Source organism: Myxocyprinus asiaticus, chromosome 43 (genome assembly GCF_019703515.2).
Source record: "Myxocyprinus asiaticus isolate MX2 ecotype Aquarium Trade chromosome 43, UBuf_Myxa_2, whole genome shotgun sequence".
Lineage (NCBI taxonomy): Eukaryota > Metazoa > Chordata > Actinopteri > Cypriniformes > Catostomidae > Myxocyprinus > Myxocyprinus asiaticus.
Window position 1 is genome coordinate 21890317 of NC_059386.1, and position 15601 is coordinate 21905917.

A 15601-nucleotide genomic window follows, 5' to 3' on the forward strand; every position below is an offset into this window, starting at 1 on the left:
CTAAGAAAACAACAGAGGGAGGGATGGAGTGGGGAGTGAAACATGTTTATACTTTGCCACCAAATTATATCTTCCACGCACAGCATAATAAATAACATTGTAATATAAGATAACAGCACTGACTAATGGGACTGCAGACTGCAGCGTACCCCTCTGTGCCTTAGAAGCCCACCCCAGGCCCTTAGCCTGCCCCTCTTGAATCCTCGACATCCCAAAGCCACCATTACGATGCAAGCCGAACGCGATGCAGGGATTCATTACGCCGTGCATAATTTCATTACGCTGCAGGCCGTCTCTCTGCATAAGGAGTGTAATCTGTTCCTCCGTACACACACTCCACATCCTAATGACCAACACCGTAATAAACGCCTGTACATGCAAATCACTCCGCCCCGTAATCGATAGCAGAACCCTGGGGTGGAGTACAGGAGTTAAGGAGGTAGTTTTCTATTGTAGACTATGCATTTTGCTACAAATGAATGCTTCATGTTATGGGGTTGTATTGCACCATATGGCCCATATTAATAAACAAACCTCTCCAGTGACTGTAAAAGAGTTGGAGGCTGTGAGGTTACTAAGACACAGACAAATGAAATGTTATTCTGAGAGAGGAAAAAAAGCATGCATACAAAGTGATGGAGTAACACAGTACAGAGATAGGAGTACAGAAGGCAAATGGACTGAAAAACAAGCTGATTTTGTTTGCCTGTTAAAACCCACGGCCTCCGCAGCTCCCAGATAAAGAAGCAAAAAGTGTGCAAGATGCCAACAGAAATAGGAGAGCCTGTCTTCGCCCCCTCTATTACTGCGCTTTCCTCCACATATGGGGGTGTCAGATTCAGATCTCAGACGGGAATATCCCATAAGCTGAAGAGAGCAGTCATGATGCCAGCATTACACTGCACACACTGCCAAGGGAGAAACTGTGCCTACAAAATTCCTTTTTGCGTAGGGAACAGATTTACTAAAGATTCTTTTCTACAGAGACTTTTCAGAATATCATTGAACCTTAAAGTCAACATTAAACAGCATTCACAACCCATTTTACTTCTGTAATGTGACATATTTCTGGGTGAAACATGATATTCGATGAGAAAAATAAAAATAAGTAGGGCAGGACTCTACTGAGTATATTGAATCGTGAAAAATGGGCGTTCAATACCAAAATGGAGCCAACCACTTTTGAGGAGGTCTTTTACTCGTACGTAGAGGCTTCACGACATATCCCAATGGTAACGCTTCTTTTTCAAACCACTCTTTATTTGCCACAAACTTTTAACATTAACAAACATTAAATTACTGTCAGTGTTTCCCCTATATGCATTTTGCAGCAGCGCAGTGCCGCTACTGAATTACGTAGTAATGAATCCCTGCATCACTTTCAGTAGGAGCCTGATGAAAGGAATCTGTAAAGAAGACCCAACTTAGTCACACTGTCAGAATATTTAAATTTAGCCCTATAAAAATTAACTGTTCATTTTTTCCATGGATGTTACTGTAGTTAATATCTTAATTTTCATCTGCATACCAACCTCAAAATCAATGCTATACTGTTAAATGTCCATCTCAATGCACAAAATATGCAATATTATTGGTAATTGCACGGGTGCTACCAAAGCAGGTGCTGGTGCCACATTTTTAACGGGCCCTTTGAAGGCACAAATAAACCCCTAATGTGGCCCAGGCTAAAATTGAGTTTGACACCCCTGTTTTAAGCTATTCCTCCACCGCCGCGCATTAACACGTGTTGGTGTTGCGGGCTCGTGGACACGCGCAACAGCAACCCTGCTGGAAATAATCCTAGGGGAAACACTGACTATGTTAAAGGAGTAGATACCCAAAAATGAAAATTCTGTCATCTTTTACTCAACGTCATGTTGTCTTAAACCTGTATGACTTCTTTCCCAAAAAGTAAGAGTGAACGGTGACTGAGACTGTCACACTGCCTAACATCTCCTTTTGGGTTTCAAGAAAGACAAAGTCTTATGGGTTTAAGACAGCATGAGGGTGAGAAAATGATGACAATTTTACCTTTTGGGTGAACTAGTGTTAAAAAAAAGAAATAAAAAAAGTCTGTATTGCAAACAACCTCAGTCTAAAAGATTGCCTAAATAGCTATTTGGCTATTGCTTAACATTTACCAACTGCCCATTTTGTCTTTGGAACAAGCACTGATGAATCATGCACAATCAGACCAGGAACATGTATTTAAGAAAGCAAACAGTGTAATTTTTTAAATAAAATTTTCATGTTGACTTTAAAGTCTTATGACAGAAGTCATGAGAAAAGACAACGAAAATGCTTGACAAACCTTCCAACTCACTCTTGCGTGTCTCCAAACACCTCTCCACTGAGTCTCAAAGAAAGAAGAGTGCATTGTGAAATCTCTAGTAAGTTGTGCCAATGAGCGTTTCTCACCTTGTGTTTCTTTCCTGGTTCTCGGTCTCCCCCGGCTTTGTCTTTCTTATCCGAAAAAGTGAACTTAACATCCCCGTCGACGAAGGCGTAGGGGTCGACCTCAGGCTCGTGGTCGCCGTCTGTGATGGCTGCAGCCAGGTGCTGGTTCTGTCGCTGCAGGTATGTTTGGATTCGCTCATCTGAGACCTTCAGAGGCCTTTTGGAGGCAGCCATTAACCTATGCAAAAAACAAACAAAAACAAAACAGGTCAAATACGACACTTTACAATGATTAAACTTTTAGAATCATAGTACACATATAATGAGCATGATTAGACAATTGTAAAATATTACTATATATTATTAAATACAAGTGCTGTCAGTCGATTACATTTTTTTAATCATGATTTATCGCATAATTTCTTTTGTATTTAATCGCTATTAATCGCAGATTTTGAAAGTGCTGAAATCAGACACTTATATATGCGATTATAAATCACAAATATATACTTTGTCTCCTGTTAAAATGCATTTATTTCCATCTTAGGAAACAAAACTAATGCTATATTAACATTTTCCAAACAAAGCCTTCCACAATATAAAGATAGAAATGCACTAAAATAGCACCAGTTCAAGTGATATTAAACGTTTTCCAAAGTCTAACTAAGAGTCTGACTAAATGAAAGAACTAGTCCCCACATAGGCTGCATTTTCATTGCATTGGGCATTAAATCTCTTAAACTAAAATCCTCCACAATCTGCCAGTAGACTGTGGCCATCCACTTTCCTACAGCAATCGTGAAGCTGCCTGCATTCATGATTCGCATCAGCGCATCAACGTCAGCGCCGCTTTGAATGCCACATGAAAGGCATTTGCAGACAAAAACGTTTCATTCGGCGTTTTGGTGATAGTTAAGACTTGACATGCTTCTGTGGTAATTAAACGCGCCTTACATAGGCTGAAAAATACTTGATTTCTAGTCCCATCTTGGCTGGTTTTGTAAATCAAATAGCATTAAGAGGTCGTTTCTCCATTTTATCACGGAAGCACTGTTGTGTGTGCGCAGAGATTATTTTATTTACAGATACAACAACCTCCGCGGCTCTATCATAGGAGAGAGCGAGCGGTTATGAAAGTACTGCCCATAGAATGTCTATGGGACTGCCTCGTGATGCTATTTTATGCTAATCTTGTAGGCACCCCTTGGTAGAAGGGCTCTGGTGTGTGTGTTGTGAAGTGTGCAGTTTAATGATTCTGGATGGACACATTACAAAGGTTCTGCCCTTCAAACCAGTGTTTATGCGGGTTTATGTTGTATTAACGGTAAATGCATTAATCGTGATATATTAACGTGAAATATTAACACGTTAAATATTAATGCGTTAATTCTTTCAGCTCTACTATATACATATACACAAGAGGCCTAATATTGTGAATATAGTCACAGCTAAAATAGGCAAGATGTGCAGTTTTATAAAATGATACCTTCAAAACAAAAAAAAAACGTTTTTTTTATGAAGGTTAAGCTTCCAAAAACAACCTTAGAACTTTAATACTTAATTACTCCACTGCTTTTATATTGTTATATTGTAATGAGCATTCTAGTTTTGTTGCATCATTAATGATAGGTTTATGTACTTATCAGACATGACTGGGTTTAGTAACAATACTGTATTATGATGCAAAAGGAATAGGTTTATATGGAATACTGTAATTGACAATTTACACGATTAGTTAATTGCAGCAGCCGTAATTGTAATCTTGATTATTTCTGATTAATTGTGCAACACTAAATTGAAACAGAATTATTATTCTGCAGTTATTCTGCTGTGCAGTTGATACGGTGTTTACAGTATCTAGGTGAACAGGTGTTTTATATAATAGCTGTTTGTTTATTGTAGCACAGCTGGAATGCATTGACCAAGAACACAGTTTTATGTCCACTCTGTGAGAAACAAGACACAATAGTGCCTTGTCTTTGTGTGTTCTACAACTGTTTTGTAAAATCAGTTATGTATTAGCCACCGTCCACTCTAACAGGTCAGACCAACTGCAGCTTTGATGGGGGATGACAGCACACAGTGGCGCTGGCCAGAGATTAAACCCATCTTGAAGCCCTAGAGAGCACAGGGATTACACTGGACTAAATCAGAATAATGGACACATGGGGAGAACATCCGAGTGCATCCTGGAATTTCACTGCATATCAGTACATCTCACTGTGGCCAACAGTAACTACACTAAATCACAACACTCCCTCTCTTTGCCTGCTCAAACAGCAGGCATCGCACGGAAGAATACAGCACAAGACAGGAACAAACCACTTTTGAATGGTTCGCTTGGGTCTAAATTTTACTGCTTTTATCTCCTCCAAGCAACTGTTGAAGAAAACGGTTGTTTATTCGTCAGATATGTGGAAAGCACCCACACAAAAAACAAAATTTTCAACCTGCCATTTCTCTGTGCTTATAGAGAGGAATAAAGGAATACATATTTCTAACTTAACACTATCAACAAGAATTCTTCCAGGAAGACAATGGCATGAATGAGCGATGTGTACACTTATTTTGTCGTAACAGCGCTGCTTCATGAATTTATTAGGGTCATAAAGTCACTGCTTTCCACAGATCTTAACCGAGGAAAATTTCATACTATTAAAACATTTTTCATAAATGTATCCAAACATTATGCACAAAGCCAACTACTATCAGCATTGAGAATGCACAACAACTGTTCTCCATTCATTAGATTTTAGGAGTGCACCGATCGATCAGCCACCAATCTAAATTGGCGATCGGCTTAAGTCTGTGATCGGCGATCGTGCCTAGAATCAGGGTTGATCTTTTTTGCAGCACGCAGGAAATCACACATACACTGCTACTCTAATGAATGAGCGCCTTCTAAGCCCTTGAAGCATGACAGAGTGGCCCATGGAGGGTGAGTCGTTGGCAATTCTAAGTATTCACGAATGTAATCTTTCAGACATGCTGTTATTCAGGTGAACCTGCAGGTTTGTTTTTAAAAATGTGTAAGAATTACACGTGTATGAATATTATGTTGCCCATTTTCTAGAGTCATTATGGTAGTAATTCTGACTCGCTGCACTGTGAGCACGGAGAGGATAAAGAGGCTGCAAACGGGTATAAAAAATGAAATAAACAATAAACATGCATATGCAAATCTGAGTATACGTGATGTAACGTGAGTTGTGACAATCATACATTGTGTTGAGCGATCATGAGCACTTTCATCTTCACTCCCTTCAATATGCTCACTCGCGGTGTCAATCAAACATGTGCGCTCTCCAGGTGCTCACAATATCTCATCAGTCACTCATCTCAGCGCTATTCTGTGAAGATCCCAATTTAAATCAGATTAATGTTGGTCACATTACCACTAATCACAGCAATTACATTTTAACCATAAGGGTACCGCTTCTTCGTGCATTTGCTTAATAATTATTGATTTGTGTTACAGCAAAACGCCAAAGACAGTAAACAAATCATAGATATTAATGATTTCTCACTGGAGCAGTTTTAAAGCTTGTAATGGATATATTTTTCTTATTTTTGAACGTATCTCTGCTGTGTGTGATGCTCTCATGGTTTTTACTGCTTACCAGTATGTCACAATGACCTTTTGATATTGATAACAGAAATATTCATAACTGTTTCAAAACAAATAAATGCTAGCAATTCACAATTAATGTAATTTTAATGTAATTTTGGTAAAACTTAATAAAAAGGTTTCATTTCTTTAACATTAGTTAATGCATTAGGTTTCATGAACAAACAATGAACAATATATTTATATAGCCTTTATTAATTGTAATGTTAGTTAATAAAAATACAATTGTTCATTGTTAGTTCATGTTAGTTCATAGTGCACTAAGTAATGCTAACTAATACAACTTTTAATTTAAAAAATGTATTAGTGTAAGTTGTAACTAACACAAAGTTCATTAGTTAATTACAGTAATGTTGTTAAATAATGTTAAAAAATGGAACCTTTTTGTAAAGTGTTACACTAACTTAACTGTGTGGCATAAACATTTAACTAATTGCACAATATAACTAGCAAAAGTGTGACAAAAGGCACTTGAAAAAAAAAAAAAAAAAAAAAAAACAGAGATCGGTATCGGCCTCAAATTTCGGCATCAGATTTACAAGCAAATTTTTGCAGGTTTTAGATTCCAATTTGTAATGCATTGAAATGAAAATTCTTGGCCGAAACCAAAAATTCTGGACACACTGGGTCAAAAACCGAAACCAAAAACAATTTAATTTAATTTAACAAAACACATTTCCATACAATTTAGGCTCAAATGACTTAAAGGTGCAATATGTAATATATTTACTGTACTAAAGCATAGAATTATCATATGTTATCAGAGATTTAGGAAACATGCCAAGCTGAAATACTGGCTTCTCCAAAAACAATGCTACAGCCAGTATATTCTACTTTGAAATGTCTGTTCTGGGCCGGAATTTCTGTTTGTGTTTTGGCCTGTGTGATCCCGCCCACTGCCCATTTCCCAATAGTATTTTGACGCCCCGGGTTGCCAGATTTGAATAAAGTTAGCAGGCAAACACAGCGCACTGCAGCCATGGAAGCCAGCAATACATCTAGCTAACATTGACAGAGTTATATAAAATCCACATGAGCTGGTTTATAATTTGCACACAATAAAAACATTGCAAACGTATACATTAGCTGATCAACTTACAGTGTAAGGCTCGTCACTTGCCAGTGTCAGTTTGCTCGTTCCTGTTGCGTGTCCTCAACCTGGCAACCCGCATGAGCTTCGGGTCTGGGGAGGAGGGGGCGGGGGAGACAACTCTCTCCAATATTTTGAATTTGGACTATAGTACCCATTTTAAACGCTTGATGTCAATGCTACATATTGCTCCTTTAAATATTGGATAGTTTTTAAATTAACATTACTTTGAAGATGTAAAAACTGACTTTTGGAAAATATAAGCTTATCTTTACCCTACAAAGCATCTACGAAGTGCTAAAGAATACACAACAAAGGACAAATGTATATTTTCCATTTCTAATAGTTTCCTTGTATCTGTCCATTCATGTTGTCATTATTGCCTTGAGTAGGGGGAAAATGAACTGGGTTTCTCTGTGACAGTGTCACTCATAGATCCAGTTTCCGATGAAATGCGTATGCACAGTTCTGGATGTCGAGCGGCTTGTATTAAACTCTTCAGTGTGTTTAAGACCACTGATATAGAGTGGCTTGAACAATAGTTGGGAGTGTTTGTGCGCTGCATTTAGTGTTGTGTCATACAAAACAGACTCCCAGCCTCGGCACAAGCATGGAAAACACTCTTTATTAATGTGGTAATAACCAAGAAAGCGATCACTTCATCACATCTGGGGATGTGGATTTCAATGTGCAACTATGAAATGCAAATTCTAACTTAATGCATACTACAGTATGCATTCATTAATTTCAGTAAGTTCTTTTATGCTGTTGTGCTCATTCGCCTGAATTTCTCTGTGATAGTCGCACCACATACATATACAGAGGTGCGTACATCACAGCTGTTAGCGCAACATTTTTATCATCAGTATATCATAAATCAGCCGCTGTTTAAAGTAATTGTAATCAAACCCATTTTGTTTCACATAAATGCAGCATTTTCTTTATGTCAGTGTTTCATAAGGGTTTCTGTTTACATTTACGTTCATGATTTCTGACTTTTCCTCTTTTGGCCGAAAACCAAAAAACAGCATTTTATGTCATTTTCTGTGCATGCATGTATGCACAAAGATATCCTGGATACAGAGTGACAGGATGAATTTGAAAGCATCCTTATTTCACCTTTCGTTTATCATTACTTACTACTTTTACCACGTAAAACAACATTTCATATAGACATTTACTATGCAACCATGCTATTTTAGTGGGCTGTGAAAGTCTATTTCCTCATTCCTCTAATACATTTTTGTTAAAAATTATACTTCATTGAAGTGTATTTTCTGCATTGAATTGTAGAAAAAAAACAGTCTCCCAAAAACCTGTTCCTTCAGAGCAAGATGTTATGCCAACTGTCTACTGAATACTTAGGAAGGAAACCTACTCTATACAAGTATGCAAATGCTCGGCTAATGGTCATTGTAAGTGCGCAGTCTCGTAAATACTTAACATGCGTTCTTGTAATGTGGGGGTAACAAAACTCAGTACTCAAGCGAGGGTGACAGAGTGACCTTCAAATGTCTGTGCCATTTAACCTGATATAATATTATTTGGGTAGTTAGCTATAAACATGTTGACAATTTAACTAATTTTCCTATGCACAATTTTCTTCAAACTGACATGACAGTAGTTGACCTAAAAGAGAAAAATGATCTGAAAGAGATAACTGATTAATTTCTACTATGTTTGTGCACAAATGTGAAATGGATCAACAACCACCTAGTCCACAACAATGCTAGGCCTGCACATTAGTGAAGTATGATGTCAAAAGGGCACACAGCGAGAGATTAACATGGTGTGTGCACCCAAAGAAAGAACATTCTACACTGAACAAGAGCATGTTTGTGTGTGTGAATGTGTGTAGTAAGGGAAAGAGCACGAGGGGCTACATCACAACTATTTCAAAACGCATCCTTCACAAACAGATGAGGATATTTGGAGTTCAGTATTGGGGGCTCAGGCTGACCAACTCTGGCCACTGGAAATAAAAGGGCTGTAAGCGGAGGGATTAAGAGGCTCTGTTGGCAGAGAGAGGGTCACTAAAGGGTCCCTCTCTCACTTTAGAAACAGACTTGCTTAAGCCATTATTACACAACATAAATGCAAAACACAGTAAACAGATCCAGGACCGGGATCTGGCAAACACTGCGTTACCCTACTGGTTTTTTACAGGTTATGGAGAGCTTTAAATCCTGAAAATATCTACTTTCATATTTTCCTGCATTCTTTGAGATGTCAGGGTGGTTTTAAAAGAGACCGTAAACAAATGTTTACATATTATGGACTACACAGTCCATCCAAAATATTTATGAAAACTAAGCTGCAAAAATGGGTCATTCAGACATCTACATGGCTATGACATCACACCCATGGGCTCATTAACATACACATGCATTCGTTTATATGATGCCTATTTAGTTGAGGAACTTGGCCCGATTTAATGAACAACAGTGTGAACTACACTTGCGGCCAAAAGTTTGGAATAATGTACAGATTTTGCCGTTTCATAAGGAAATTGGTATTTTAATTCATCAAAGTGGCATTCAACTGATCACAAAATATAGTCAGGACATTACTGATGTAAAAAAACAGCACCATCACTATTTGAAAAAAGTCATTTTTAATCAAATCTAGACTGGCCCCATTTCCACCAGCCATCACTCCAACACCTTATCCTTGAATAATCATGATAAATTGCTAATTTGATACTAGAAAATCACTTGCAATTATATCAAACACAGCTGAAAGCTATTTGGTTTGTTAAAAGAAGCTTAACATTATCATTGTGTTTGTTTTTGAGTTGCCACAGTATGCAATAGACTGGCATGTCTTAAGGTCAATATTAGGGGTGCAGGCCTTATGGGAAGAATTGCAAAGAAAGTCACTTTTGAAACAGAAAAACAAAAAGAAAAGGTTAGAGTGGGCAAAGAAACAGACATTGGACAACAGATAACTGGAAAAAGTGTTATGGATCTAAACCCCATTGTGCTTTTGTGGGATCAGCTAGACTGTAAGGCGGTGAGAAGTGCCAGACAAGACAGCCACATATATGGCAAGTGCTACATGAAGAGTGGGGTGAAATGTCACCTGCGGATCTGCAAAGCTGTCATTGCTGCATGTAGAGGATTTTTTGATGAGAACTCTCTGAAGTAGTTTAAGAAATGTTTCTTTTTTTTTTTTCTTTTTTTCCAAATTGTAATAGTAATTGTTCACGTTATTAATGTCCTGACTGTACATTGTGATCTTTTGAATACCACTTTGGTGAATAAAAGTACTAATTTCTTTCCATAAGAGCAAAATCTGTATATTATTCCAAACTTTTGGCCGCCAGTGTACGTTGGTCCTGAAGGTTAGCTTGTCATAACATTGTATATATACATATGGAAGTCTTAAAGGGGAGAAGTCATGAGGAACCAAATTTCCCTTGATATTTTGACATATAAGAGGTCATTCTACCTTTCGGTTTCATTAAGCTGATGTGCCTCTTGCTGTTCTGAGCACAAACACATCATGAACGCATTCTCGCGCCCATCTGCTCTATTTTTAATTATTGGTGTATGCACTACATGGACACCTTTCCCATTTTGATGTGTTTCCGGCGATGTGCATTTCAGTGCAGTATGATACTGGAAATGTGTGTGAATCTAGTTCACACCGTAATTTGGACTATGTATGTGCATCATGTGGATGTGTCTTCAGCATATTTCAACGTGGATTGCTTGTGAACAAGTCATAAAACAATTCAAGCTTTGCAAAGGAACTGTTATTGAAGGATGGGGCAGTTAAAAACACTTGGTTTACAAAACCATAAGTAAACGGTTCCATTCATGATAGTTTATGGTGCTGAGTGTTAACTGTTGTTGTTGGAGATTAACAGTATAATATAGAAAGATGCACTGTGTTGGGTGTGCGTTGTGTAAACCCTGAAATGTAATTTCATAATGTAGTGAAGCTTGTTCATTCACAAGGAGGCGCTTAGGCCAAAACCCAGACTTTCAAACAGAGGGCCAGAGACAGGGTGGAAAATGATCATACAGTACATTACTAAATTATGACTAGGGATGGAACGATACCATTTCCTCTCTTCTGATCTGATTCTGATTCCTAAACTATCAGTATCGGCCGATACAGATCCCGATACCATACCAGTGTTGTTTTTTTTATTAATGAGTTTAGAACATCTATAATTCATTGTGTGGAACTGATTGGGAGTACTCTTTGTGTAAAGAAACAAAAACCTCTAACAATACATTATTTCATTATAAAATAGGAAAGCAAAAAACAATTGCATAAGAGCATGTGCAAAACTTTATTGTTAACTAGTCTGCAGGATGCAGCAGCAAAAATAACAGTAATTCCAGTGAAAGTCTTTAGTACAAAAGAAGCCAGTTCTCTTTACACATTTTAACTTGTATCTGGACTTGTAAATGGTTTCAGCTCTCTCTCTCTCTGGTATTTATTCATTTTATTTATTTAATTTTAATTTTATTAGTATATCAATCCACTTTTCAATCACACAGTAATTTTTGGAACCCAATGTGTTTTTATTGCAATTTCTAATAATAATAATTTTACTATACATTGGTGATATATTTCAGTTGTAATTTCTTAAGGCTTTTATTTTGAAAGTCCAGCGCTAAGCGCTCCAAGAAGTCTGTGTTTGAGTGTTAGTTTGTAGGCTAATTCACATTAGTGTAATACACTTCTCATTCAACATATAGTAAAATGCTTGTCCGGTGCCGTTCTCAGTGCATGTTATAGGAAGACCGAACTATTGATCATCTACATCTGAGGAGTAGTTTGTGTGGAGCGACCACATATTGCGCTTAGCAGCGCAGCGCGAGCCTGTGCGCATGTTTGTGTGTGTCGGCAGAGCGGCGCTCGTTCAGTAAAGCGTGGTGCCAGTTACTACTTAACTGTGCATGCTGACTGTATATTTATTATTAAACACAGCCTTTTGCAATTCACAAAGCTTGACTGTAAGATGACTGTAAGAGACTGAATAAAATAGTTATTTGGACCACTTTAATGGTGATTTGAAGGTTATTTATGTAATTCTTTGAGCTTGATGGTAACGTCAATGACTGACATGCGGTATCGGATTTGGATTGGGCTCGTCGGACAGATACCCGATCCGGGTAAAAACGTCAGTATCGGACCCGATACCAATCCAGGTATCGGATCGGTGCCATCCCTAATTATGACTTTACTAGCATTATCAGTGGACCTCATGGAAGATAATAAAACAAAAACAAAAAAGAGCATTTGATATCCCCTTTAAAGGTACAATAGCAAAAAAACATGAATTTTAAGCGTCAAAGAGGGTGGTCTTGTAAATCAAAAATATGGATATTTTTGGTGTAAACACATTGACTAACAGTATAAATGGACAAAAGAGAAAAAAATTACAAGTGTAGAATAGGCAGCTTTAAATAAGTGTTAAGATGGTTGTAAAGAATCTGATTCTTACTCTGTAACAGACATAATCCCTTCAGCTCCGAGTGATGTCTCTTCTCTGAGTTTATCTCCTGGTAGCGACGGCGTGGGAAACTCTGAATATTTCCTACGTGGTAAGTTAAAGAACCTCCATGGTGCATGACTTCCGTTATCTTCCAGGTGTACTGCGGCACTGATATACGGGGTGGGCTCCAAGGGCTCAGGGTACGCAGGGGGGAAAGGTTGAGTGAGGGGCTCCAAACGGGCATCATCGGTGCCCTTCTGAGGCAGGAGGCATGGCTCTGCTGAGGGAGGGTAAAAATGTTGGCTATGGGGGGTAGAGGGGTTCTTGACGTCAGAGGTTTCCTCACCCTGTTCACAGGGGTGAGGGCTTAGCGGTGGTGGCTGAGGGGAGCCGACCATCTCAGTCAGGCCACTGGCGCCCACAGTTGCTCCGTGAAGTTGTGGAGGTTTAGAGCCAGTGCTTACATCAGATGGGCGTAGCCCAGGAAATCGCCCACCCTCCTGACCTCTAAGGGCTAAGCGTTGGCCTGCAGAGGCATCGGTTTCCATGGAAACATCTTCGCAGACAGAGTTGCGGTGGTGGAAAGGTGTTTGTGGCCGTTTTTGTTGCTTGTCGCCCTTTTCTGGCTTCTCCCCGGCTTTGTGCTTGATGGGCAGCTGCTGGGTCTGACCGGCGGTGGGCGGCTGGCCGGGCGTACTGCCTGCTCTCTGCTTCGGTGTTTTGTGCCTGTTAACAAAGAGATGGCTTTTAATACAACTGATCACAAAGTTGGGATAAGAGGGTGAGTTGTGTGTTAAGAATTGATGATATAATTAAAAAGAAAGCTTATTACAAGAAATCATCATTTTTTTATAAAATGTTTCTACTGCAAGGTTTTTTTTTGTTTTTTTTTTCAGATTTAATAGGCTAGAAACTGAGAAATGTAACAGTTTCTTAATTAGCTCATTATTGGATATTTTTAAATAATTATTGGATCCTTGGAAAAAAAAAAAAAAACATTCACTTCAAGTCCAAGGTCAGGCTTAAGAAACAGCTACAAAATGCTACTAATAACAAGCTCTCTACTGCTATCAGAGTCTGTCTGACCTGATAACGTGTGTCCACACATTTTCAGAGACATGTAAAGCACCACAGCTGCCAGACTTTCCCTGTGGGTTCAGTATCTGTCGTTTATAATGATGTGCTTGAGAGTCAGTCACCATTCTCAACCTCCACAGAGTCTCAGCACACAAGCCTGCAGCCAGAACTGAACACTTTTAATACACTACTTTCATCCATCCCTTACAAACCGCCAGCACAAGCCTTTCATATCAACCACTCAAGTTACAAAGCAAGGAAACTTCAGCTCGATTTAGATATTAAATGGCGTGGTGTGTGCGTGATAGTATTTAAGAGAAAAGCTTGAGTGTGCAGTTCATGTGTAGTGTGTGGAGTTTGCGGGATGAGGAACTTAATTTAGCCCAAATATGTAAACAAAGAAACCACAGGCTACTTTGCGGTCAGAACCGAGAGGGTGTGAGTACGAAGGCCTATGTGCAGTGCACACTTGAGTCTATATGTGTATATAAGAGTGTGTTTTCAGTCTGAATGAGTGCATAGCTGTTGTATGTCAAGGAGCTTGAGAAGATTAAAACGCATACCTTCACATACAAACAGACATAATTAAGGGATAGTGTACAGTTGGTCTGTCATTATCGTAAAATAAAGCATAGTAGACAGCTCTTGTAATCACCCTGAAGGGGTTATATAATGCCTGGCTATTGCACGGCTACTTACCAAATAAATAAATAAATGGACATGAAATATTGATGAGTTTAAATTATTTTCTTATGTGAGAAGAAAGACTGCAAAAGAATAAGAGAGACTTGAAACTAGAATTCAGGAAATAAGTTGCCTAGGACGATGATCAATTATACAGTTTAGTGGTCAATATATAAAAATATCTGACCAGAGTAGAGGTCGACTAATGTGTGTTTTTTATGCAGATGCCGATATCCAGAGAGCAGGGTGGATGATAGGCTGATATAATGCTGATATATCACACAATTTAACATAATAGTTAATGACATATATAATCTAAAAAATGATTATTTTTTTATTTTGCATTATATTTACTCAAACCTTCGGACAAAAGTTTAACTTTGTAAAAATAATCATTAAAAAATCTTTACAATTTTGATTTTGTGTGTTTTAGATGGTAGATAGCAGTTTCTGTTTAGCCCATTTTAGTAATTGTTTGCACATAAAGAAAATGTAATACATTAGGAAGAAGGAAATAACAACAGTGCACACTGTAACCATGGATGGTTTGTGCACATTAGCAATTGCATTTTCTCACAAAAAATCAGAATCAAAAAATTCACATACAGTACATTCAATGCACAGTGAATATGACATTTACTAAAAGTGCATGTAAAGCGCTTTTACTTTAAAGTTGCTTAATCGCAGATCCAGCAAAAGCAGCAAACTAGTGATATTTTTACACAATAACTTGTACTGTATGTGGCATTGCAATGCAGTCTGGTTAAACCCTCAAGCCTTTTTCTGAAAACTGAAGTATTTTTGAGTTTCTGTTTGTAGCCATTAGAGTAAACAATTGCTTTTAATGCAGTGAAATGCTCTCATTCATTCTTAATCCACAAAAACCTGGTGTTAAGGGGTATTTTAGATTTTGATAGACACTTTTAGCAGCCAAGCATATATGGAATTAGTGAATCTAGAGCGCTGTATTTATAACGCGCTCAGCAAATGTTGGCACTCCGAACGGAACTCGAGCACGTCTGTTTTTAACTTTAAGCAGAAGGAATTTGTGTGGGGTTTTTTTTTGTGTATGCATGCGTAGAGTATGTGTAATACAAAACAGAGAACAGATCTGCACACATACAGTAAAAGCACAGTGAGCAGGACGTGCAGGATATTTATTAATTTAATAAAATAGCAGCCCTTGCGGTTTAATAATTGCACATCGTCATATCGCGATTTTGATTTTATTTTGATCAGTCATTCAGCCATTAATAGCAGCAATTTAGCC

The 15601-nt window shown here is 38.2% G+C and overlaps 1 protein-coding gene across 3 annotated transcripts in view; it reads right to left on the bottom strand.

Annotated features, from left to right (window-relative positions):
- med13a (mediator complex subunit 13a) overlaps positions 1-15601 on the bottom strand; it is a 122203-nt gene that overhangs the window by 32573 nt on the left and 74029 nt on the right. For all 3 annotated transcript variants that reach the window (XM_051685983.1, XM_051685981.1, XM_051685984.1), the window contains 2 exons: positions 12580-13296; positions 2419-2635 (listed from right to left, as the gene is read on the bottom strand). In XM_051685983.1, the coding sequence (XP_051541943.1) occupies positions 2419-2635; positions 12580-13296 (934 nt within the window). The remainder of the gene's footprint in view (positions 1-2418; positions 2636-12579; positions 13297-15601) is intronic.